Source organism: Pleurodeles waltl, chromosome 12 (assembly GCF_031143425.1).
Source record: "Pleurodeles waltl isolate 20211129_DDA chromosome 12, aPleWal1.hap1.20221129, whole genome shotgun sequence".
Lineage (NCBI taxonomy): Eukaryota > Metazoa > Chordata > Amphibia > Caudata > Salamandridae > Pleurodeles > Pleurodeles waltl.
The window spans coordinates 209,413,361-209,441,279 of NC_090451.1; the positions used below are offsets into that span (position 1 = coordinate 209,413,361).

The 27,919-nt window shown below is 43.4% G+C and overlaps 1 protein-coding gene across 2 annotated transcripts in view; it reads left to right on the forward strand.

Moving 5' to 3' along the window:
• Positions 1-27,919, forward strand: part of CPNE7 (copine 7) — a 606,098-nt gene that overhangs the window by 226,673 nt on the left and 351,506 nt on the right. For both annotated transcript variants that reach the window (XM_069216819.1, XM_069216820.1), the window contains exon 3: positions 7,184-7,366. In XM_069216819.1, the coding sequence (XP_069072920.1) occupies positions 7,184-7,366 (183 nt within the window). The remainder of the gene's footprint in view (positions 1-7,183; positions 7,367-27,919) is intronic.

The following is a 27,919-nucleotide window of genomic DNA, read 5'->3' on the forward strand; positions in this document are numbered from 1 at the left end:
CAAAAAGAGCAGTTGATGGACAGAATGTAGAACAAATCAAACATTCACCCCAGTCACAGATCTGGGTTTAATCCATAATTTTTTTTGCTCACCGTGCCATTCCATTTTGGACCCAGTCATAGGCAAATCAGACTGTGTTATTTTTAGGCACTGACCCTAAACGTATCATGTAAATTAATCTGCTGGTATCTTTCTGAGAGCTCTTGGGTTAAGGTAAGGATACATTTTTTTGCCACACAGCTAGGGCGGGAGAATTATACCTACCAAGAAATGCTCTTCAAGGCACTTGAAATCTTCTAACAAGAGAGTCTCGAACCTCCCTCTTCATGACAGAAGAATCCATCTGGTTCTGTGGATCAGTCAATGAACAGGCCAGTGTGCCCTAAGAGAAGTTTTCAGTCCTGCTAGAAACATGGCACTCCTTGGCTTGCAAGAGAGGTTTCATACCAACAAGAAAGCTCACAGAAGTGAGCCACTGCTTTGCACTTTAATGGGCAAATTTACCATTCATGTTCTTCCTGCCCTAGCATGAAGGAGATCTAACACCAGTCAGCTGGTTCTGAGACAGTCACCCCCTTTTTTAATGCATCTGTTGGGAGGATCGTCAGTGGACTCTGAGTCCCACAATAGAGGGTCTCGCGGTAATAAACTCTGCATAAAACAAACAGGGGAACTTCTAAAATAGTTGACGTTTTGAGGCGAAGTGCCAGGTTTGTAAAGGCACATTAATGTCCCATAGGGATAACATGCACAATTCTTTCATAGCTGCAATAGTAATAATTAAAACAATATACGTATTTTTTATGAATGACTTGAAAACTGCAGATAAATGGACCTACTTTATTATCCCTGGGAACCCACTCTCAATTGGCTTCCTAGCTCCCACCATTTTAAGTTATAAAGAGAAGCTTAAGGGACAAGCGGCACCAAGCACACAAAGATGCGTACTTAGTTGAAGGGTTCCCGAGAGGAGCACAGAAATACTTTGCACATCTCTCCTACAATCATTTGGCTACATTGTAACTAGACAGTGTTTGTGTCTCACTGGTCGGAAGGGCAGACTTACAGTGAGTGCATCAGGGGTTGTCGTTTTTGGAAATCACCATAGGAGCCCAAATTCTTGCTGAAAAGGGAGGCGAAGGAAATCAAACAGTAATGAGATTGACAGACAGGAGATATGTCTATTGCCCTAGGTATGTAACTGTAAATAACAGAGGTGTATCAGTAATCCGAAGGAGCGAGCCTCATTTAATTAGGATTAGAAGGATGACAGGCTGACCTTTCAAATAGGTAATTTAATATGTGGTGTGCAGGTTGAACTTAAATATATATAGCAGTTAATTAGATCAAGCCATCTTATTTACTTTTTTTCAAGACATTTGTGGCATAGGAGGTGAGGCTTAAAAAGCCCAAACAGTCAAAACCTGGAGTGAAAGAAAGTACATTATTTCTTTGCAAAAAAAACAAAAAAACTCCATTGTTTTAATAGGATGAGTGTTGTTTGATTATTTCTACGAAATAAACGGAGAAAGTTAATTTCATTCCTATATTTGTGGTTGTTATGAGCCTTAAAAACAACAATTACTCATTAAATAGTATAGAAATCTATTGAAAGATGTACACATTTATTAGGAAAGCATGAACACAAGTAATCAAACATTCAATCGCCAACACGTCTTTCCAATTCATGAAAGAACACAGTACTTGTTCATACTTTAACCACAGATGTATAAAAGGATATTTGTTTCTATGGCTATTAGTGGAGAAGTCCATGATCAAAAATGGCAATTTAACTACTGCAGAACAATCTGCAAACAAAGGTGGTGTTCATCATATCTTTCTACGCACCAGTTATATGAAACTCAAGTGTCTGTCCAAAACTTTTTCTTTGGTACCTTTTTCATTAAACACCAGTTTTGCATATCATAATGTGCCAATTTTTGAGTGTCATTCATTATACTAAGTAAGGCATGGATTGAAAGATTTAACGCCATAGACATTGTCTGCATCAGCCTAACCAGATATTTTGTGTATGCGTTTTTATATGATTTGAAGGTTCTTAACGCCGCCTGTGATTGTCCATGTGAACCCTTATTCCATCCTCTCCACACATTCCATACAGAATGTAGAGTAATGTGTATTCATCCCAGATTTGTTCAATATGAGCTCTCTTGGAACTCTGGACAACAATGACGTAGGTTGAGTGCTGCTTAGTACAAATAACTATTTGCAGATGTCAATCCATGAAACCATCCACCTTGATTTCAATCCAAGTTCCATTTGTATTAATTTTATTGGATTCAAAATTCAAATAGACAGGGTTTTTCCCAAAGTATAGTTTCTGTTATATCCAACTGTGTTGAATACTCTGGGAACCAGAGCTCAGCTCCATACAATTGTTACAGCCGACTGACAAGGCAACCTGAACCTGGGTACAGGCCCGAGCCACAATGGTTGGCTTATAATGAAGTTGTTTACTTGTAGCCCAATGCAGAATGGCTATTAGGCTTTTAGAAGATTGCGCACATTGTGGGTAGCATGCTCTAAATTAAAAAGGGGTACTTATAAAGACAAACATTGGAACGTTGATCAGAAGATCTCTAACAGCTTTAATGGGCCATCCCTCATTTCATTATTATTAATGGAGCTTTTAATATTCCAGAGTTCTAATAGGTAAAAAATAGCATTGGCTTGATAAATTCATATCTATAGTTTCAGGCTAAGACCACCAAAAGCGTTTTCAAAAGGAAAAAAACCTATTCGAGTTGCGTCATGGTAAAAGGTTGAAGGTGTAATGGGTTTCGCCTTCTGGAGCAAGTAGTTCATTTAATTCCAAGACAATTTATTACAGAAATTTGGCAGTCTATATGGTGTGATGCTAGCTAGAGACCAGGGGTACACAAAACAGCATTTACACACTGTACAGATTGCGTAGACTACAACAATAAGGACATATCTGCGAAAAGTGTTTGTGTGAGTACTACTGAGTGTGGAAGAAAACTGATTATGGCTCAGGGTTCGGTTGTGTCCGTAAAAGGCACTTTGCGAAAACAAAGTCGATCAATAGTTTGTGAATTAAAGAACAATTTGAAAAGGTGATCCCCTCAAACTGGAAGTGGAGAAAAGTTCTCCAACTGAAGACGACCCCAATTCAAACCAGGATACACACACGTTTCTAGTATTGATCACATGACTGAATTCTCACAAAGTATAATCAGCTGCCTTAGCTTAAGCTCTTGGAAAGTAGGAAAATGCCTTCTTGAGTAACAACCACGTAAATGGTTTCTGCTAGGAATGCCAATTTCCAGACTTTGGGACATATTTAAGAGCCCCTAGCACCATTCTAACACCACATTAGCATCATTTTTGGATGCTAATGTGGTGTTAGAAGGCCAAAAACGCTGCACCATATTTACAAAGTGGCACAATTCATGCATTGCACCACTTTGTAACCCTTTGCGTTACATTATGTCTGTGCCAGGCATAATGTGTGCAAAGGGGGTGTTCTCCCGTTAAGGGGGCCAAAAAATGGCACAAAGAAATCTAAAAGATTTCTTTGCGTTATTTTTTTGGCACTTTTAACGCATGCTCAGAGCAGGTGTTAAAAGGGGGCTTCAATTGGTTACAATGGGCCTCTGGGTGCTTTGCAGGACCAGTGTCAAAAATTCTGACACTAGTACCCTAACTACCGCCATGGTGCTCCGTATTTTAAATACGGCGCACACATTGTGGCGTTAGAGGGGCACAAGAAAAGTGTTGCTACCCTCTGTGCAGCAGCACTTTTCTTAAATATGCCCCTTCATTTCTCAGTGGGCAAAGCGTGAAGGGTCTTGGTGTCAGAGACAGGTACATTCTGTAAGCAATGCTGAGATAACAATGAACACAGGCTGCTGCGAGTTACAGTTTCGATGTGCTAAATCAAGTAATTGTGTTATAACTTCACAGGAGTACAACCTTTAAGGCCATTGCATGCCATATGTATTGGTTTTAAGAATTACATTCAGTGCTTTAAAGTACCCACAGGCAAGAATCAGTATTTTATAAAACGTCTAAATAAATAAATGTTCAACAAAAATGTGTATTATTTAGGTTACATTTTTTGAGTTTAAATACTGCATAATGTTTTCAATCAAACATATGAAAGATTTATCAACTGTTAATTCTATTAGTAATTTGTAAAACCTTTGCTATAAATATTTTTGACACTGGGGGAGCCTATAGGAATGTATGACTAGCGAAGACAAGCCCTCAGTGTTTTATTCAAGGCCCTCATTATGAGTGGCATGGTTTGGCCCCCTTAAGTTGGCCCCCTCCCACGAGTTAGTGTGTTGTTGTGGCCCCTGAACCTTTAACTCAAGTAGGCAAAATTATTAGGGATTATACGTGGAAACCCTGAGGTACCTCTGAGAAATTAGGAATAACAGAGGGAATACTTATTTACCTCCAGAGTTTCCCTCAGAGACTATGGATTCTTTCTGCAGCAGATGTCTCCGGATGTATCTAAACAACGGTTGAAGTCAATGTATCAACAGACATGCCCAGCACCTATAGCTTCAAAACTTCGGTAAGGTGACAGGAATGTGTCATTAAAACCCTCAAGCTGTGGTGCCTTAGCAATTTGTGAGGTGACAGAAAACTGCCACTAGCCACATTCATTCCAACATGGCTTCAATAATGGTGAGGTGACATGAGTTTGTTAGTCTAGAAAGGTGGGCTTCCGTTTGAGGTGGGTGACACCCTATTCAAGCAGCAAAAACATTTCTTCTCAGAGTGGAACACCAGAAAACCCCAAATTAACCTATGTTTAACCTTCTGGTAGCTTGGCACAAAAGCAGTCAAGCTTAACTTAGAGGCAATATGTAAAGGTTTTATGCAGCACTTCAAGAATTAAAAAAGTGAAACACAACGTAAGAAAAATCCCACACCAATTTAGAAAAGTAGAGTAAAATGTGATAAATTATTTGAGAGCCAAAATGGCAAAAGTCCGATCAGTAGAACTGGAGATATGCAATTTTAAAGTTTTAAATAAAAATTGTGTTTTGAAGCACAAAGAGCCAACTGTGGTTATCTGGTAGCTCTGGACCAGGGCAAAAACACAACTTCAGGCCGACCGCAATAGAGTGTGGGCTGGACAAAGTAACTTAATTCCTGGTTTGCAGAGCGTTGCAAAATCCCATGTTGAGGATGTGTGGCACAGTGGTGGTCCTGAGGAGCTGCGGTGCTGCTATGCAGAGTCCTGCATCATCCTTAAGGATGCCGCTAATGAGGGGCTTACGACACGGAGGCTGGCGTTGAGGATGCACCCAGCTCAGCAGTTCTGGGGACTTTGTGGGCTGCGAAGCTACTTCCTGTGTCGTACTGCAGCAGTTCCAAAGAAGCTGAGAAGAGGTGCATAGCAATGGATCTGTTCTGCTCACAGGACCATAGCTGGGCTGGTGGAGCACCTTCACGCCCACTTTCAAGGGCCTAGAACTAGGGTGGCACCACTTGGGGGTTAGGGCTCACAGTACACAGAGTCCAGATGCTGGGTTCAGAGTGGTTGGAGTGTTTTCTGTTCCTGAGGCTCTGATTAGGAGGCCAGCCAACTAGCCCTTTGAATCACTCTGGTGGTCCTGGGATCAAGATGCATTTCCAGTCCTTTCACTCAGGCAGCATGGCAGCAGGCCAGAAGAGTCACAGCCTTCTTCAGAGCAGCAAAACAGTTTTTCTGAGTCTTACACACGTCCAGAGGTGTCCTGAAGAGGTGGGTCTGAGGGTCCACTATTTATCTGGTGCCCACTTTGAAAAAAGAGAAGGTTCTTGAGCTTTCCAACCCTGGAGGTGTCTGGCATTTCCTGCCTCCCTGCCCTGGTCCCAACTTGTTCAGGGTCACAAAAGACTGGTGTCAAACCCTTTGTGAGAATGCTCCGGCAGAACCTTTGAGATGTGTAAGTTTAGTAGGTGACTGCTCCTCCCCTTCATCAGAGGTGGCCCATCCTGCCATTACATATTCCACTTTGTCTCACAGTCTGGAAGAAAATACACAAAGATCAACTTACAGCAACACCTAGTCAATTGGCCCAGGAAGCAGACTTCAGACACCAAATGGTTAGGACGAGAAAATGTCAACTTTTTTAAAGTGGCATTTTCAGAATTGTGACTCAAAATCTGGCTTTCATATTAAAGAGGGCTTTAAATTACAGACACCAAATGCTACATTCCCACCTCCCCCAAATGAAAGTTATTACTTAAATGTAATAATTGAATCCAATGTTATCCTATTGGCGAATCTGGCCTTGCAGTAGTGAAAAATGAATTTAAGATTTTTTCACTACCAAGACATGTAAAAGTTAAACATATATATGCAACTTTTTAAAAACACCACACCATGCCCTCTTGGCTATTTAGGGCCTCCCCTAGGGGGATGTATATGTATTAAAAAGGAAGGTTTTGCCTTGGCAAAAGGCTTATTTTGCTAAGTTAAAATGGCAGTTTAAAACTGTACACAGTGGATTTAATGGCAGGCTTAAGACATGTTTTAGGAGCTACTTAAGTGGGCTGCAGGTTGTAGCGTTTCATTTGCAGGCCCTGGATACCCGAGTGCCACTTTACTAAGGACTTACAAATAAATTAAATGTTCTGATTCGATGTAAGTGAACTTTATCACATTTAGAGGAAAGAGCACAAGTACTTTAGCGCTGGCTAGCAGTGCAAAAGTGTACAGTGACCTAAACGCCAACAAAAACAGATTGAGAAAACTAGAGAGTGAAGCCAAAAAGTTTGGAGATAATCCTACAGAAGGTCCAAGTCCAACAGTTACTTGACATGCTATGCCCAGGTGATGTCAATAATAGTGGTGTCACTGTGTCACTGGGAGGTAAATGCAATGTATCACTGGATGCATATAGCCCAGACAGTCTTTAATTGTTGGTCAGAATATTATTGGCCATGCCACACCCATTCTTCACTGACTAAGAAGGGCTTCAAGAGAAATGAATGATAGCCTTTGGTTTATTATAACCATTGGAAAGAATGTACTGCTTCCAACTATATTGGGTGCTGCTACTGGTAGTCAGGGGAGGGTTTGGGGAACCATAGATGAAATTCACATAATTTTGTGTATTCGTATTTCATAAAACTTAACTGTCTGACTGCTTTGTGAGGTCAAACTTTGAGGCTTGTTTTTTTCTGCTTCTGTTTTTAGGTGGACAGGACGGAGGTCATTAAGAGTAACCTGCACCCTGTCTTCTCCAAGGTCTTTACCGTGGACTATTACTTTGAGGAGGTTCAGAAGTTGCGTTTCGAAGTGTATGATATTCATGGGCACTGCAGCATCGGCCCCCGTGATGATGATTTCCTTGGTGGGGTGGAGTGCACATTGGGACAGGTAAGGTCTCCCACCAATAGAACTTCAATTCACTTAGAAATATGTGAGTGTAAAGGCAACGTTCTCAATTGCTTCTCTACCAATTTGACTTCTTAATGAAAGAAAACAATGCAACCCATGACCGTTTTGCCCCTTTCCACTTCTACTTGCCCATGCTTGCTCCCTCTCTTCCGACTGCTTGTTGCTTAGACCGCTCCAGTTGTACTTGTATAAGCAGTAGGCCACTGTGGATGCCAGCACAGCTCTATGCACAAATCTCTGCAGCACTGCAGACAAGGATGAGAAGCAGCAGCGGCTGCCGCATATGTCAAGGGGGAGTGCTGGGGGGGGGGGAGACGACTGGCGAAACATAAAAAAAACAAAAACACTTACCTCCACCGCCCTTCTCCCGCCGCTGTCTTCTGCCACCTCGCTGCTCTTGTGGTGTCCCAGTATTCGATGGGACACTAGCACAGGCTCCCCAGCAATCCTGGTGCTGCTTAGGTGCTAAACATGGCAAGTAAGCAGCGTCAGGATTGATCTGAGCGGCAGTCAATGCTACTCAGACACAAGCCTGGGGTCTGGGCTGTTTTTTCCAGACAGGCTGTGTTTAAATCTGGGTTGGAGAAGCCTAAATGCGCATGTGTGTTTGCCCGGCCTCAGGCGGCCTGCCAAACACACATGCGCACTTAGCGCACTCTCCCTTCTTGCTTCCTCCCACCTCCCGGTGACCCAGACCCGCCCCTCTCTGCACCTGCTGACTGAGCCAGATGAAGAAAAATGATGATGAAAGATAAAACAATAGCAAGCTATTGTTTTATTTTTCATCTGCTGACTCAGCCAGGGGGGCGACACCCCTCCTCCCCTGCAGAGGAGCTGCCCCTGATTTGAAGACCCAGGCCAGAAGTGTCAGCAGCGCCTTCCATCTAGGCTACTCAAAGGAAATTACTTTGTCAAGACCCAGACATATGCTCAATCATAACACGTGAATCATTAGGTAAAGCCTGGATATTCTCACAGTTTCTGCAACAGTCTCGGTGTCATAGCAAGAGTGTAAACACATGGATTTCCCTGAACATAATATAATACTCTGCCATCTACTGCAGCAGTACAAATGGATGCAATACTTACTAATCACACATAACAACAAATATGCTAAGCAATTATAATGCACCAATACTGATGTCACTGATAATATCAATACTTAGGTGATATGAAATGCCACTATAATGGCATTGATGGCATTTGTGAAGCCATTTATTTCGTGTGTGCGGTCATGAGCCCGGTCTGGGGTGAGCTAGCTTTCATGGTTCGTCGTGAGTTATGGTTAGTCTAGTGGTCTGTATTGTAATTGGGCAGTCTCAGGGGTTTAGGTTTTGTTGGGAACCGTCGTGAAAGTGTTTTTGTGGTTGTCTTAAGTATTTGCTGTGAGGAAGTTATATTTGTAGCACTACCTAAACCATACCATTACTTAACTGCAGCTTTCCGTTTTTTTAGGAATATTAGCACTGTCTTGGGCCCAGTGTCAAGCCCCCACCGGATCGATGTGATGGGTTTAGATGCAGACCAAGCTCTGCGCCCCACCACCTCCATTTCTTGTTGTCTTTCTGTCCACGCCTCACAGCTCTCCCCCTTAGACATGCGCACTGGGGGTAGAAGAAGGGCACTGGCCCTTAGCTAGGCCGCGCACACAACCTCCTTCCGTCTATCTCGTGCCAAGCACGGCTTTCCCACCTACGCAGTGGGGCTGGACATTGGGCTTAGCCTGTTGCCAGTTCCTGCGCCCTCACACCAACGCCTCATGGTAGCTGGAGGCAGGCCCTCACCTTTTTAATATTCTGTTTCAGATTCACAAATTTCTTGAAACCCTTGATCCAAGCTTCTGAAATAATATTTATTCATCCAGTGGTCGGTCGGTATGAAAATGGTTTTAATATTGTTTCCCAATGATTTGCATGTGGCTTTCTCCATTTCACTCTCTTGGTCCTTTAACCATGCAGAAACTGGTGCCATATATTTGCATTCACTTTCATTTATGTGTTAGTGAAATCTGTCTATTCTCACAAACTCACAAGCTTGAACAAATGACACCCATTTTAGAATCCAAAAAAGGCAGTTGTGCGCTCTTCATTTTGATTTGCATTTCACTAAATTTGCATTTGCCTCAAATGCATTTTTCTCCTTTTTTGAGCTACGTTTTACTTCGCTGGGTACCTATCTACCCACTTAGTGATTGAGAACTGGTCATAGTGGCTTTTCTTTTCTCTGTGACAATTATTTCCCTGGTATGCAACTCGTGGGTTTAGGTGAATTCACAAACGTAAAGATGGCAGAATAAACATTTCAAGCCCTTCATAACTTCATCATAGCTTATGAAAAAATGAAATGTAATTAGCAGAAGTTGTGGGTTTTATCCTTGGTGGTTTAACTGCCAATATAGCTTTAAACTTTAACCATTTGAAGCCTGAATATTACCTTTTTCAAAGGCAACTATCACAAAACTACTAAGTGGATTCACATTAAAAAAGGAAGGTTTTTGAGTGAAGTTATACTTTAACGCCAGGTTTGGCGTAAAACCAATTTTGTTAAAGCTGAGAAAATTTTCTATGGCAGGAAAAAGGGAAAATGTATCTTTTTTTTAACTCAAACCCGAGTCGTAAATATATTTTAAAAAAATGTGTTCCAGGACGTACACCTGTACTCCAGGGAGTAACTGCCTATGAAGTTCATTCCCTGTAATGAGTTTCGGCAGAAAAGTAAAAACGCCTTCGGCAGACATATCCCTGCTGAAATATTGACATCCATAGACAACAAAAGCAGACACTCATTCAGTATGTTTGTCATTTTTCTTACAATTTCACTTTATCAATAATCCTCTACACCTTAGAGGAGAACATATTGATACACGATTTCCTCTATACATATTATTAAAACATTTGTGAAATAAATTCATCAATGTGGGGATCAAACAATGTGGTCATAAATCAATCACAGGAATAGGGATATGCTTCATACATCGTTATGTTCTCAAGTCAGCACCATCTTGGAATTACTATGACAGGTCTCCATTTTCTAATCCATTCAGTAGTTCATCCAAATGAAAATACTTTACTCTGAAATGACTATTGCCCAAATCCATTACATTCCTAATAATTTCATGGTTTTAAGTCTGCTTAAAGTGATAAGTGCAATTATAAGGAAAGGGTGAAAGTCTATAGGAAATTGGGCTGCTGGTTGAGAGGGGTGAAACCCTACTTAAGCAGAAACCACGATCCTTGTCAGTTTGAAATCACAAGCAAACTCCAATTTAACCTGTGCCCAACTCCCTGGTAGCGTGGCCCAGAGCAGTCAGGCTTAATTTAGAGGCAATGTGTAAAGTATTTGTGCAAAACGTCATACAGTACCACAGTGAAAATTAACCAAAAAATGGCCCCACTCAAATTTAGAAAAATACAGTTATTTTTAATAAATAAAACAGGACCAAAATGACAAAAATCAATCAGTAGAACTGAAGATATGCAGATTCAATGTTTTCAGTGGAAATAGCTCCAAAAAGCACAAAGCATCAACAGTGCTTATGTGGTCACACCGAACCAGAAGAAAGTCACAAGTTAAGGCCAATTGTGATTGAGCATGGGCTGGCTACAGGGACCCAGTTAGGCCCGCAGAACAAGAGTACCTTAGGTCCTGGTTGCAGAGCGTTGCGATGTTCCTCTCCAAAAATGCGTCACACAGCTGATGTGATGCATTGGTTCTGAGGTGCTGCGAAGCTAAGTCCTGCAGTGTTGTAGAGGATTCTGTCAATGAGGTCTTACGATGTGAAGTTCGGCTTCAAGGATGCATTGTAGAGTTGAGGTGATACGTTGGTTCCAAAGAGATGTGAGGCTGCGATGCGAGAACCTGTGTCATTGTTGAGGCTGCTTTTGAAGAGAGATTTGCCATGCAAAGGTTTGCATCGGGAAAGCTATGCACAGGCAAAGGTTCCGTTGCGGTCTGAAAGGTCAGTGCAGAGACCTTGCATCAGGAGAATGCTCGCAGCAGAGGTGATGCATCGGAAGTGTTTGGGGTTGTGCCTCGGAGCAGAGGAGATGCATTAGTTCTGCTAGATCAACAGACTGGCTGGCAGAGCACCTTCAGGTCCACTTCCAAGGCTCCAGGACTGGGGGGCACCATTTTGCAGGGTAGGACTCATGGATGGCAGTGTCCAGGTGCTGAGTTCAAGATTGTTGAAGCCTTCTGTCCATGAGGTTCTAGTCAGGAGGCCAGGCACCTAGCCCTTGGAGTCACCTTGGGTTCTTGAGTTCAACAGATGCAGGTCCAGTCCTTCTCACCCAGGCAAGAGGGTAGCATGCAGCAGGTCAGGACAGTAGGGCAGCAGTTCCATCATAGCAGCAGTCCAGTATATAATGCCAGTCCTTTCAGCAGCACACAAGTCCTGTATCCTGGCTGATTATCCACAGGCCCACTGAGGAGGTGGTGTCTCTCTGAAGTAAAAAGGCGTCCTACCTACCCTGGCTCCAGATGAACTACAGTGAGGTATGCAGCCCTTTGTGTGGAGGCAGGGCCCAGCCTATTCAAGCCCATTCAAGTGTAAGTAGGGCTGTGCCCAGTTTCACTCTTCCATACTGCCAGTAATGGCCCATCCCGGTCGACCTAAGCTTTCTATTATGTGTAAGTCAAAAACGGAGTTCCTATGATCCATCTCTCTCATCCTTTAAAATACCCGTTCTGAATTGAATGTGGGTTATCACATGTGGTATAGACCAATTTGCCCCACTTTAATTCTTGAGATTGAAGAGAAATGCGAAACCCACAATGCATCCACATATAAGATTCCAAACTTGTAAGCATATAGTAATATATATCACGAAGAGTCAAGATAGTAAGTCCAAGGAAGTTTTATTGTGGTTTTTGGACAGGGGATCGAAGATATTTGAGCAGAAAGCCGACACGTGTTTTGCCCCCTATGGCAGGTTTGCCTGGGGCTTTTTCAAGGCTGTAAAGTATATATAATAATTAGGTCAACATTGAGTGAGGCTATAGAAAGCTTGCGTGTAGTTACTTAGGTGTGATGAGGAAAGACAGAAGTATCATGATGAACCCAATAGTATTCGGTGCACTGTGAGCAAAGCAGAGAATAGAGTTAACACCCTATGTGAGGAAGAGTGTGCAAAAGACTCTAGGTAAGTAGGTAGTGATCACATTCCCAAATGGTATTAAATGAGGGTCATACATTAGGCAATATATAGTCAGATAGCGGTGAACTTTAGTCATGCTAATTGGGGTATGCAGTAGATTGTAAGGGCAAGTGCTGGCAAAGTTACGTTAGTAGCATCACTTATTTAATATACAGGCTCACAGGTGAGTATATTATAGGTTATTGCGGCATCAAAGATGTGTGGAGAAAGAGATAGCACATACCTAGTAATAAATCATCTGAGAAAATCCAGTATGGTGGAAAACATTTTTGGCCGGTCAATATATTCATTCTGTGTAGGGAAATATTTGTATATATAGCACATTAACCAGTTTACATTGATCCAACATAATGCCAAAAGGTATAACTTTCAGGATAACAACGTATTAGGAGCTCTCATATGGTTGCGTTGGTAAGTCAAACCCAACATATGTACAATACATTGATATCTAACCTGTTATCCCCAAATTCAGTCTTTGTAGATAATGGATTCATTAGTCCGTATGTCAGATCCCAGAGGGTTAATGTCTAACCTGTATACTGAAAAAGGAAGCCTGTAGATACTGAGTTCAATCAGCAGTTGAGAGTACCAACATAATTTATCTTATCATCTGCCCTTGCAATAAGGCCCACGTAGGAAGTACAACTCGAGCATTAAAATTGAGAATCCAAGAACATTACTGCAATATAAAAAAAGATGACTTAAAATTGCCACTGGTTGAACATTTCGTCAAATGCCATCCCTTCACACGAACCTTCAAATTCTGCGGTCTTCAAAAACTAAAACAACACCCTCGAGGTGGAGACCTTGAATTAAAACTACGACAATGTGAAAGGAGTTTTATTCTTCGCTTTGATACAGTTCGACGAGGTCTTAACAAAGAAGTAGAATGGCACTATTGGCTCCTTTAACGAACCGAGAAAAACATGTATATGTCAGTACTGTTTCTCCCGATATTGAAATTTTTGTTTTTTGCACACCCTTCCTCACATAGGGTGTTAACTCTATTCTCTGCTTTGCTCACAGTACACCGAATACTATTGGGTACATCATGGTACTACTCTCTTTCCTTATCACACCTAAGTAACTACAAGCCAGCTTTCCATAGCCTCACTCAATGTAGACCTAATTATTATGTATAATTTATAGTCTTGTAAAACCCCCAGGGAAACCTGCCACAGGGGGCGAAAGACGTGTCGGCTTTCTGATCACCTGTCCAAAAACCACAATAAAACTTCCTTGGACTTACCATCTTACTCTACGTGATATATATTAATATATGCCTACAAGTTTGGAATCTTATGTGGATGCATTGTGGGTTTCGCATTTCTCCTCAATTTCTATTATGTGTGGTTGTCTCGGAAGAATACACAAAACCCAAATCTTAGCTACACCTGCTCATGTGACTCTGAGACGGCTACAGCCACTAAACGGCTAAGGCAGGAAAGTGGCAACTTCCTGAAAGTGGTATTTTCAAAAATGTAATTTAAAATCTGACTTTACTATCTTCTCATTTGGAAGTCACAGCTTATTAAATGTAATAGAAGTGACTCAAATATTATCCTAAGGAAGAGGTAGGCCTTGGAATAGTCAAAAATGAGTTTAAGAGTTTTTAACTACCAGGATATGCACAACCTAAAAGAACATATAAAATATTGTAAATACAGTGGACCCTGTCCTCTGGGCTGTCCAGGCCTGTTAGAAATGGGGTCTTTGGTTGACAGTCAGGTTACTCCCTGTTCAAGCAGGACCCTCACTCTAGTCAGGGTAAAAGAGAATCACCCTCAGCTAACCCCAGCTTATCCCTTGGTAGCTCGGCAGAGCAGTAGGCTTAACTTCAGAGTGTTAGGTGTAAAGTATTTGTACCAACACACACAGTAACTTAATGAAAACACTACAAAATGACACAACACCAGTTTAGAAAAATAGGAAATATTTATCTAAACAAAACAAGACCAAAACGACAAAAATCCGACATACACAAGTCAAGTGAATGTTTAAAGATTAAACTAAAAAATAGAACTTATAAACACAAAATGCTTCGATGAGGTGTTAACACGGCGTCGTAGCGAAGTCGTTCCCAACAAGCCGACACCAGCGGCGCCGGACACTGAGTCGCGTAGACCCCCAAGTACAGAACCTTTGGTGAAGAGTGAAAACAAGTCGTTGCGCGAGTTCGGGTATTGCGCGTCTGTGCGAAATGTTGAATCCGCGCACTTCGAGCGGCATCAGTCACGACTTGGTGTGGCTACTTCCACGGAGTCTCGGACTTCAGCGGGGCTGCAGCGGCATCGGGCCTGCAAAGATCGTCGCGTTCCAGCGAAGATCACGGAGTCGGGTGCAGGCTGCGTCACCGGATTCAGCAGCGGCGTCGGTCCGAAGTCATCCAAAGTCGATTTCCTTGAATTTCCACCAGCTTTCCTTTCAAGGGCCCAGGGACTGGATAGGGCACTACTTGTCAGAGCAGGAGTCTCTCCAGAGACTCCAGGTGCTGGCAGAGAGAAGTCTTTGCTGTCCCTGAGACTTCAAACAACAGGAGGCGTCGGGCCTGCAAAGATCGTCGCGTTCCAGCGAAGATCACGGAGTCGGGTGCAGGCGGCGTCACTGGATTCAGCAGCGGCATCGGTCCGAAGTCGTCCAAAGTCGATTTCCTTGAATTTCCACCAGCTTTCCTTTCAAGGGCCCAGGGACTGGATAGAGCACCACTTGTCAGAGCAGGAGTCTCTCCAGAGACTCCAGGTGCTGGTAGAGAGAAGTCATTGCTGTCCCTGAGACTTCAAACAACAGGAGGCAAGCTCTAAATCAAGCCCTTGGAGATTTCTTCACAAGATGAAAGGCACACAAAGTCCAGTCTTTGCCCTCTTACTCTGGCAGAAGCAGCAACTGCAGGATAGCTCCACGAAGCACAGTAACAGGTAGGGCAGCACTTCACCTCAGCTCTTCAGCTATTCTCCAGGCAGAGGTTCCTCTTGTTTCCAGAAGTGTTCTAAAGTCTGTGGTTTTGGGTGCCCTTCTTATGCCCAATTTATCCTTTGAAGTAGGCCTACTTCAAAGTAAAGTCTGTTTTGAATGTGAAATCCTGCCTTTCCCAGTGGAAGCTCCAGACACTCACCAGGGGGTCGGAGACGGCATTGTGTGAGGACAGGCACAGCCCTTTCAGGTGTAAGTGACCACTCCTCCCCTCCCTCCTAGGACAGATGGCTCATCAGGAAATGCAGACTGCACCCGAGCTCCCTTTGTGTCACTGTCTAGTGTGAGGTGCAACCAGCCCAACTGTCAAACTGACCCAGACCGGGAATCCACAAACAGGCAGAGTCACAGAAATGGTATAAGCAAGAAAATGCTCACTTTCTAAAAGTGGCATTTTCAAACGCACAATCTTAAAATCAACTTTACTAAAAGATGTATTTTTAAATTGTGAGCTCAGGGACCCCAAACTCCACATGTCCATCCGCTCCCAAAGGGAATCTACACTTTAATCAGATTTAAAGGTAGCCCCCATGTTAACCTATGAGAGGGACAGGTCTTGCAACAGTGAAAAATGAATTTAGCAATATTTCACTGTCAGGACATATAAAACACATTACTATATGTCCTACCTTAACCATACACTGTACCCTGCCCTTGGGGCTACCTAGGGCCTACCTTAGGGGTGTCTGACATGTTAGAAAAGGGAAGGTTTAGGCCTGGCAAGTGGGTACACTTGCCAAGTCGAATTTACAGTTAAAACTGCATACACAGACACTGCAGTGGCAGGTCTGAGACATGATTACAGAGCTACTTATGCGGGTGGCACAACCAGTGCTGCAGGCCCACTAGTAGCATTTGATTTACAGGCCCTGGCACCTCTAGTGCACCTTACTAGGGACTTACTAGTAAATCAAATATGCCAATCATGAATAAACCAATCAACATTACAATTTACACAGAGAGCATATGAACTTTAGCATTGGTTAGCAGGGGTAAAGTGCTCAGAGTTCAAAAGCCAACAGCAACAGGTCAGAACAAATAGGAGGCAGGAGGCAAAAAGTTTGGGATGACCCTGCATAAGCAGAAAAGTCCAACAAGGCCATACCCTAGGGGTGACTTATATGTATTATAAAGGAAGGTTTGAGCCTGGCAAAAGGTCTAGTTTGCCCAGATGAAATGGCAGTTTAAAACTGCACACAGACTGCAATGGTAAACTGAGACATGTTTTATAGGGCTACTGCAGCGGTTGGCACAATCAGTGCTGGAGGCTCACATGTAGAAATTAATGTGCAGATTCTACTGTACTAAGGAATTACATGCAAATTAAATATGCCAATTGGAGATAAGCCAATGTAACCGTGCTTTAAGGAGTGAGGACATGCACTTTAGCACTGGTTAGCAGTGGTCAAGTGCAGAGTCCTAAGGCCAGCAAAAACCAGATCAGCAAAAATAAAGGGAGGAAGGCAAAAAGTTTGGGGAAAGACCAACCTGAGGCTGACAGGTCTAACATAGTGCAATGAAAAAGGTGCATACAAAGAAAGTGTAATGCGTAAAAGTGCATGTGCAAAGTGCAATTTCTGAGCAGATGGGTAATTTCAACATCCAACCTCATCTATATATCATGATATCACCAGCATGAGAACACTCCAAATAATAGGAATGTCATGGGTTTGGGGAACAGTCTGTTCAAAGTGATGTTATTCATTTTATGGACCCTTGATTTCCCAAATGCTTTGACACCTTGACCCTAAGATATTTGCTCTCTTTTTCCCAATGAAGCATTGGTGGAAACTTTTAAAGATGGAAAGGAGAATAGGATTGCCCATATTATTGGTGCACTAGTTTGCACAAGCACAAACATTTTTGTTTTTCAAACTTTGTACTTGAATCTTGTAAAGTCTTTTCCAGCAGAAATCTGGAGTAGGTGACCCAGCTCACAGAGCCTAAGCACAGGGCTACCAGGACTTTAGATCAGATGTATATTGAAAGAGTCCTTGCATGTGGGTAATTGTGGAACTTTGGTTATTGTACTGCTCCCGTGGAGAGTTTATTGGTTCCAATCACTGCATGCTGGTGATTACAGTTTTCATGTCATCTCTTGAACACAAGGCCAGTGCATGAAGTCGTTTCTCTTTCCATTGCTTGTGCCTTTTGTCCTTTGACAATGGAAACAAGAGTGCATCTTTACAATGCTAGTGACCATTCCTACTGATTTCCACACTGCGGTTTATTTTTAATTTTGCAGTTTGCCATGTTACACACTTCTCGTCAATATATGCACATACATATAAGATATATAACAAGAGGGACCGTGAGAAGATACATGTTATGTTACACTGTGTTATTTTATCTTATGTTATACATGTTTCTAGAGTGCAACAATTGCCTCAAGGGTGTCATGGGTGTGGGTATGAGGAATCCAACCAATCAGGTGGATCAATGATTCACATTGTAAGCCAAAAGTTTTTAGTGTTTTCTTATACTATGGATGATTCTGTCCGGTCCTTAACTCAGAAGATAGCGAGTTCCGTTTCTTCAGCTGTGACCCCCAAAAAGGAGATCATTACCTCCCTCACTGCCACACCACTCCCCCAAGCTGTGTGAAATAGAACGAAAAACGTCGGAAGGCCAAAAGTCTACCTGGATTTTATGGAAAAACAAGCAAGTAGCTAAGAAGAAATCAAGGGAGAATTGTCATTTAAATGGACAAGAGCATCAGCTCACAATCCACTCGGAGCATATAATGCTACTTTCTATTCCATTTAGGCAAGCTTTTATATACTGTACTCTCAATAAAAGTAAATTGAAACATGAACATGCGAAAGAAACTTTTAACAGTTGAACTAACTGATAAAAAAGGAGGCCGGATCTTCTCATAGGAAAACTGTGAGGAGTTCTTGAGGTGAAGATAAAGATATTTAAACATGCTGCTGAATTCATTAAGTCCTAAAAATCATACTATTGATTGCCAAAATTCAAAGCAAGACTATGCTTTAACAAGAGATGCAGAAAATGTGCAAATGTGCAACTTTAAATAAAATGACTTCTGAGAACCATGACACATAGCATGCATGTGAGGACTACAGAACACTTCATGTAAATACTCGAATGACATTAAAACTTGGTCATGCAGTATATTGGTGAAAGATAAGGCATACATTTATGTTAAGGCATCACGTGTATGAATATATGCCATCTCACCTGGATCTTTTAAAGCGTGCAACTGTTGTTGGTGCCCTAGCGCAAGAGCAAAATGATCTTTGTTGGGAGAAAGGGAGCTACTTTTTCTTGAACATAAACAGATCCTTGTGGGTACTCTAGGAAGTCTGATGAAAGATACAGAGACTCTTGCACATGATACATTTGCTAAGGAGAAGCCAATGAAGGACAGCTAGTAGTGGAGACATCTGAGTAAACCTATTCAGTCCTAACATAGCGCAAGCTGTCCGGTTTTGCAAAAGATGTAGTTTGTGGATGGCTTTTTAGGAACACTTTCATGCAGTGTGTTGCAGTAAATTAAAGGCAAGAGTATAATGGCCTAGTATTTCTTTGTCTTACAATCCATGTGTATGATCACTCTAGTCATTTTAAGCAGTTTAAGACAGCAGAAGCAATAAGAGATCAGTTTGTTAATTGTGGTCTCACTGTTAGAGAATTATCTATTATCAGACCTAAATGTTTTACAGAATCAATGGAGGCAGGAAGAGTACATAATTTTGAGGTTCACCATGTTGTATCCCAGATAACATTGCAATTGGGACCAGTAAGAACTTCAGTCTTATTTGCATTGAGCTCAAACACATTTTTTGTTGTCATCCAGGACACCACCTCAATGTGACAGGTGTTAAACTTACTTTTTTTTCTCCCAGCATGACATTCACTCTTATCATCCGTTAAGTGTCATCCATATGGGCCATACGCATGATCCCAGAGGGTCAAATGAGACAGGCCAGTGGAACAACTTTATGCTAAACAGTGAGGGTCATATTTATGGACGGGTCACGAGTGCAGCACACCAGATCACCTTGCTGTTCTGTGTGACAGGGAAAGGGCAAGAATGCACCATATTTAAAACAATACAGCACATTCCTGCTTTTATCCATGTGCTGGCACCATTATCACCGCCTAGCACCAATGCAGGCACCCTTAAGACACCCCTAAGATATCCCCTAGGTATCCAATAGGGCAGGGTGCTGTGTAGGCAAAAGGCAGGAGATGTACCTGGGTAGTTTACATGTCCTGGTAGTGTAAAACTCCTAAATTCGTTTTTACACTGCTGTGAGGCCTGCTCCCTTCATAGGCTAACATTGGGGCTGCCCTCATACATTGTTTGAGTGGTAGCTGCTGATCTGAAAGGAGTAGGAAGGTCATATTTAGTATGGCCAGAATGATGATTCAAAATCCTGCTTACTGGTGAAGTTGGATTTAATATTACTATTTTAGAAATGCCACTTTTAGAAAGTGAGCATTTCTCTGCACTTAAATCTTTCTGTGGCTTACAATCCACGTCTGTCTGGGTTCAGATGACAGGTCCTTGTGAATTCACTCAGACACACCCCAAACACAGGATACTCAGCCTCACTTGCATACATCTGCATTTTGAATGGGTCATCCTGTGCTGGGAGAGTGGAGGGCCTGCAACTTGCATGTCAAAGGACAGTAGCCTGCCCTCACACAAAGGACTGCCACACCCCCTTCTGGGACCCTGGCAGACAGGATTGAACTGAAAGGGGACCTTTTGCACTTTTAAGCCACTCTTTGGAGTCTCCCCCACTTCAAAGGTACATTTGGGTATTTAAACAGGGCCTCTGCCCCTACCAACTCAGACACATCCTGGAGAAGAAACTGGAACCAGAACCTGCATCCTGCCAAGAAGAACTGCCTGGCTGCCCAAAGGGCTCACCTGTCTGGTATCTGGGAAGGAATGCTGTCTTGCTGTTGCCCTGCTGCCTTGCTGCTCTCTGGCTGTGGTGAAGAAGTTCTCTCCAAAGGCTTGGATAGAGCTTCCCTCCTGTTCCCTGAAGCCTCAGGACCAAAATGACTTAATCTCTGCAAGAAGGACTCCTTGTGTGGTGAAATTTGAGGCACAGCCTGCCAGAAACGATGCACAGCCTGCACCGCAGTGAAAATTTCACCGCACGCTGAACCAGAATGACGCAGCCCGACTTCTCAATGAGATGATCGACGCAGCGCCTGCGTAGCAACCGGAAATTTGATGCACGCCCCACTGGATCGAAGCACAGCCGAGCCAAAATGATGCAGCCCGACTCCCAGAGAGGAATCGACACATCGGCTGCAGTGCGGTAGAAAATTAGACGCAATGCACACCGGATCGACGCAGCTCCTGTGACTTCGTCCTGCCAGCGCAGGAAATCCACGCATTGTCCCCGGGGCATCTGAAAACCCTGCAACCGGAAATCGACGCACAGTCATCCCTGCGTGAAAACTAAACGACGCATCGCCATGTACGGCCCGAGAAATCGACGCACACCCCTTTGTTTCTACGCATCTCCTCCTCTGCTGTCTTTGCAGAGATTATTCATGGGAACCAGGTACTTTGTGCTTGAAAGAGACTTTGTTCGCTTTTAAAAGACTTAAGACACTTTGGGGGTCATTTTGACCCCGGCGGGCGGCGGTCGCCGCCCGCCTGGAGGGAACCGCCATATGGCCGCTCTGCGGTCGAAAGACCGCGGAGGCCATTCTGGCTTTCCCGCTGGGCTGGCGGGCGACCGCCAGAAGGCCGCCCGCCAGCCCAGCGGGAAACCCCTCCCCACGAGGAAGCCGGCTCCGAATGGAGCCGGCGGAGTGGGCATGTGCGACGGGTGCAGTTTGCACCCGTCGCGTATTTCAGTGTCTGCTAGGCAGACACTGAAATACACAGTGGGGCCCTCTTACGGGGGCCCCTGCCGTGCCCATGCCATTGGCATGGGCACGGCAGGGGCCCCCAGGGGCCCCGCAGCACCCCCTACCGCCATCCTGTTCCTGGCGGGCGAACCGCCAGGAACAGGATGGCGGTAGGGGGTGTCAGAATCCCCCATGGCGGCGCAGCAAGCTGCGCCGCCATGGGGGATTCCAAGGGCAGCGGTAAACCGGCGGGAGACCGCCGGTTTACCCTTTCTGGCCGCGGCAGAACCGCCGCGGTCAGAATGCCCTTTGGAGCACCGCCGGTCTGTCGGCGGTGCTCCCGTGGCCGGTGACCCTGGCGGTCACCGGCCGCCAGGGTCTGAATCAGGCCCTTTATATCCCTTTTCAGTGCTATCTCAAAATATACTTATTGCATTTTAATCGTTTTGACCTGCATCTCATCAGAAAAATATTATATATTTTTCTAAACACTGTGGTGTATTTTTGTGGTGCTATATTGTGTTATTGTATGATTTATTGTGCAAATACTTTACACATTGCCTTCTAAGTTAAGCCTGACTGCTCAGTGCCAAGCTACCAGAGGGTGGGCACAGGATAATTTGGATTGTGTGTGACTTACCCTGACTTGAGTGTGGGTCCTTGCTGAAGGGGTAACCTGACTGCCAACCAAAGACCCCATTTCTACAAAAGAGAAATAAAGTTTCTTCTTTTTGCAGCTCACCTGAGAACGCATAGCATTTTGGCGCATTCCATGTTTACCATCCATGCATGTTGTGTGGGAACGCCTCCCTGGGACAGAGTAACACAATGCAGTGATTTGCGCTGCGATGCTTTACTCCAGATTTATGAACCCACTTAGGGCCACACAAGGTAGCCTTGTGTAGCTTCATAAATCAAATGTTGTGCTTGCGTCACGCATAAACCATGTTGCGTGGTGCAAGAGCGATGCAACCCCTGTCGTAAATATGCCTTTGAAGCTTTAAAAAGATTGCTGTGGCACCCCTAGGTTTATTGGCTTCAAATCAGATACATTTGAATTGCTTGACTTGCATCGTTAATGTATGTATAAATCTAGTTCAGCGCTGGATCTTGCATTCTACATTCATGTAATCTAATGCTTACAATGTCATGAGAAATTCTATCAAAGGAAGCAGAAAGATCCCATAAAGTTAGTGCTTTTCTGCCACTCTGGTCCATCATCTAGTGTATGTGCATAGATCTGAAGCCTGATTGTGTTGGAGCCAGGGTTGCATTACTCTTCTGAAAGGCAGTAATTTAACTGTTGATATGTTTTTCTACAATATTTTTTGGTATTGGTAATTGAGAGATGAGGTGATAATTACTTGACGCATAGGGAGCAGCAGTTGACTTTTCAGCAAAGGAGTAACAATCGCCTGTTTCCATGAAAGTGGTGCATTTATGATGGACCGAAAAATGTGACTAACCTAAACAGATGCTAAATTTGTGAATTACATGGCTTTAATGGTGAGCCTGACTTCATTGTTTGTTCCTATTATCTGGAGTCAGCAGTTCAAATGATGTTCTATTTTGGTCAGAGAGACCTTCATCTATGTTTATATTTACCATGTATAAAACTGCAAATTGGGTGAAAATGTTATGGATTTTACCATAGACAACATTCTGCCATGAATTTACAAAAGGTCTATGATTGAAGCGCGTCTAAATTATTACGTTTTTTTTTATTTTTATAAGTCCTAAGCAATGCTGTTAGAAATTGGGTTTCTGGTTGGCAGAGGTATGCACCCTGTCCAAGCAGGAACCACAGTCCTAGTCAGAGTAATTCATGTATACACCATAAATTAACCTGTGCTCATTCTCTGGTAGCTTGGCACGTAGCAGGCATGCTTAACTTAGGAGGCAATGTGTAAAGTATTTGTGTAACACTTAAACCAATAATACAGTGAAAACACCAATCAAGAGATACCATGCCTGGTTAGAAAAATAGAGCTTTAATATAATGAACAAAAGAAGACCAAAATGACAAAAATCTAATAAGTAGAAGTCAAGACATGAATTTTTATAGAATATCTGCAAATATAGTTATAGATCTAGAAAGATAAAGTACCAACCAGGACTATCGGTTGCACTTGACCAGGTCACATCTAAAAGTTCAAGCTGACCGAGATGAAGCGGATGCATCATTCTGAAAAATCGCAGAAGCAGTTATGCCTGGATTATCGCAGTTGCAGCACTTTATAACCACTTCAAAGGGCCCAGGACTGGATTGGCACCACTTGGCAGGACAAGACTTACAGCAGACAAAGTCCAGGTGCTATAGGTGATATTGGGTCGAAGTCTTTTGTGTCCCTGAGACTTCAAAAGAACAGGAGGCAAGGCAGAAGGCATGTGGAGTCACCCTGGGTTCAAGTGAGATAGGTCCAGGCCTTCCTCAACACGGCAGAAGGCAGCAGGGCACCACAGCAGAAAAGCAGTTCTTCCAGAGCTGCAATCTAGCTGGGTGGCAGTCCTTGTAGCAGCACACCACCCTTCTTCGGTCCTCCCTTCCTGCTCTGGTTCCAGAATCACTGCCGGGGGATAAGCAGTCCTTTGTGTGGGAGCAGGTCACTGCCAATTCAGGTGTGTCATCTCCTCCATCCCATTTGACCTAGGATGGTCCATCAACATGCTGTGGGCCACTCAGTCACACCTACCCTTCCTTTATAGGATACTTTTTAAAGGGAATGCACAAAACCTGCTGACACCCCAGCCCAGACATGTGTTGAAGACAAGTTGCAGGCACACAGGTTTAAGAGCAGGAAAAGGTCAACTTTCTAAAAGTGGCATTTTCCAAATTGTAATAGTAAATCCTACTTTACCATAAAGAGGATTTATCCTTACAATTCCATAGGTACAAAACATAATAGGTCTACTCTATCTCAATCAGGAATTACACTTTATTAAATATAATAAGGAATCCCCAATGTTGTCCTATGAGATGGGTAGGCCTCACAGTAGTGAAAAACAAATTTGAAAGTTTTTCACTACCAGGACATGTAAAGCTTAAAGGTGTATGTCCTGCCTTTTAGTTACATAACACCCTGCCTATGGGCTACATAGCCCTACATTAGGGATGACGTATATGTAATAAAAGGGGAGTCCAAAGGGTTTAAAATGCCAAGTCAACATGGCAGTCAAACTGCACCCACAGGCTCTGCAGTGGTAGGCCTTAGGTTTTTAAAGGAATACATAAGTGGGAGGGAACAATCAGTGCTTCAGGCCCCATAGTAGCATTTAATTTACAGGACCTGGGCACATATAATGCACTTTACTAGGGACTTATAAGTAAATTTGGTATGTCAATTATGTATCCACCAATCTTACCTTGTTTTAGAGGAGTGAGCACATGCACTTTGGCACTAGTTAGCTGTGTAAAGTGTCAGAGTCCTAAGGCCAACAAAAACAGATCAGCATACGTGAGGCAAAGTAGGCAAAAAGATTGGTGAAGACCACCCCAAGGCTGATAGGTCTAACAACTACTGAATATATTTTTAATGCTCTGGATTAGAGGTTTTTGTTCAGAGACTTACTAATCTTTTGCAATTCTGATTGGCTTCTGCTAGCTCAGTATAATATCAAAGGAGCAAATGGTCTTGTTAATCAGGGGAAGCGATATTTAACAAAAACTACCAAATCTAACTTATTTGTGATAAAAAATTCATATGTTACATGGTATGCTCAAAGATCAACAGGCCTGTAAAATTAGAACTGATATTGTCACCTGTGGTTGCCCACCGTACGTTTTCCTTTTTGACACCCAAGAGTTAATATTTTGGAGATATCTATTTATCTCCACTTAGATGAAATATCAAAGTGATATGTCCACAGGAAAGTCAACTGATTTTAAAGATTGAATATTGTTAAGTAGTGAAAAGGACAAAAGCAAGCGTGCAACCAGCACTATAAGTGGGGAAATCCATCTATCATGGGAGTCCGAGAAAGACACAGCCATTGATGATATCAGCGGTATCCTTCTGGTCAGGACAATCTATCCAGAATTTGAAATCCTTAAGCAGGAGTAAATTGGCTGAAGATTCTATCAGCCCCACGTGAACACACTGTCAACCCCATTAGATCTGTATAAAATAACCCCACTCTAAGTGAGGGAGAAATTACTGGCTGAGGGAGAACATTTCAATGCACAGGCCTTTCCTTGGGCTGATCTGCTCTAATTGCCCTATAGCCAGGTGGAGTAGCTATTACCTAAAGTGGGATCTGATGCTTAATTCATTCGTGTCTCTGATAAAAATAGAATGCCAAAACTATGACTGCTGAGCAGATCAAAGAGCTCGGTTTTGTGTTTTGAAAGATTGTGCATATCAAGTTGCACACAGCTACATGTTTTATTCACATTTGCTGGTGAGGTTAACATCAGTACTGTACCTAATGAAACTATTGATGAAGTAGGAGTCAGTCCTGTATCCATTGAAGCTGTCTGCGGTATATTACAGGATCTTAGTGAGTCCAAGCCTTTAACACTTGAACATTTAATATTAAGGTCAAAGTTTACTTCTAGGAGTAAACTAAGTGCTTTCATTCTAATATCTATTAGGCACCATGGCTGCCTTTGGGAATGATCCCAATGCAGACAAGCACATACGTATGGCCAGCCTACTTCAGTATCACGGGGAACATATGCACATGCTCCATCAGGTCTGAAGCACAGTAGACTGCTGACTGAACTGCAGAAAGATTTTAGTGGAAAAATGGCTAATTGGAGAAAGATTGGCTGCTGCACTAATAAAAATAGAAAAAGGTAATCCTGAGATATAGTTGTGAGAAAGTGGGTTGCTGGTTGACTAGGGTGTAAGCCCTGGTCAAGTAACACCCACAATTATTGTCAGTGTAAAGCACATGCAAACCCCAAATTAACCTGTGCTCTCTCTCTGGTAGCTTGGCACACAGTAGTCAGGCTTAACTTGAAGGCAATATGTGAAGTATTTGTGCAACACTTCAAACAGTAAAACAGTGAAACACCACACAAAGGATCCTACATCTGGTTAGAAAAATAAAACATGATTTATAAAACATAAAACAATACCAAAATGGCACAGATCTAGTAAGCAGAACTTGAGTTCTGAATTTGTAAAGAATAAACTGTAAAACAGCACCTAAAAGCAAGAAGCACCAACTGGAGATATCTAGCCACGCCAGACCAAGACAAAGTCAAAAGTTCAGGCCAACTGCGATAGAGGGCGGCATGCCTCCACGGTCCCTTCTTACGCCAGCTGAAACAAAGTACCTTACATCCTGGTTGCAGAGCGTTGCGTGGCTCAAAAACAAAGATGCGTCGCACATCCGAGGTGATGTGTTGGTTTTAAGATGTGGCAAGGCTGCAGTGCAAGATACTGATGCTTCAAAATCAAGGATCCTGGTGACGGGGCTTGCGATGTGAAAGTGCCATCTTAGATACGTGACGCAGTAGAGGGGATGTGTCGGTTCTGATGAGCACTGAGGCTGTGATGCAGAGCTGTGGCATTGCGATCAAGGCTGCTGTCGATGAGGAATGCAAGGACCTTGGAAAGTGTCCCAAGATTTAGCAATGCAAGTCTGTTGTGTTGGTTCCGACTCAAGCAGTAGTGGTGATGCACCAGTTCTGCCCCCAGAGCAGAGGATGTGTCAGTTCCACTGGAGCAAACACCTTAGCCCACTTCCAAGGGTCCAAGACTGAGGTGGCACCACTTGGCAGGGCAGACTAACAGGTGGCAGACCCCAGGTGCAGGAACAGGGTGTTTGAAATTCCTTAATGTCCCTGAGACTTCAGATCAGAAGTCCAGCCAATTAGCCCTTGGAGTCACTCTGAGATGGAGAGATTCAGGTCCAGTCCTTCTCACTACGAGGCAACAGGGCAGCAGGTCAGCACATCAAAGTAGAAGTCCAGCAGAGTAGCATTACACCAGAGTGGACTTCCTCTAGCAGAACAGTCCTACCTCCTTGCTGAGCATCCACAAGTTCCAGAATTGCACTGAAGTGGTGGTGTCAGAGGTCCTGTACTTACATCCAGTTGGGCCTTTAAAGTAGGGGAGACATCAAAGACATGCCTTTGAAGTGTGCAGTGTCCAAGCCCTCCCTACCCCTTCGAAGTGTGCAGAGTCCCTGCCCTCCTCCCCTGGCTCCACACTCACTACAGGGGGTTATGCAGCCCTTTGTGTGTGGACAGGACAGATGATCTCTCCTGTGTCCTGCGGAGCCTGTGTCCAGCTCCTCCTTCCTATTCTGCCCAGGATGGCCCATCAAGGCCCATCAAGTCACACCTAAGCTCCCATTGTGTGTAGCTGTCTACACAAAGCCCAGTTGTCACCCCACCCCAGACATGTGAGTAGAGACAGGGAACAGGCACCAAATGGCTCAAGCAAGAAAATGCTAGGTTTGTGGTTGATTGGAGGGGAACATGGCGGCTGTAGGTCAGCAGCGCTTGCGTTGCTAGAGCAGTCGCGGCGCTGCACGACCCCCCACCAAGCACGGAAAACAAGCGCGAAGGAGGAAGAAAACATTGTGGGACGGAAATTCCTCCCGATTACTC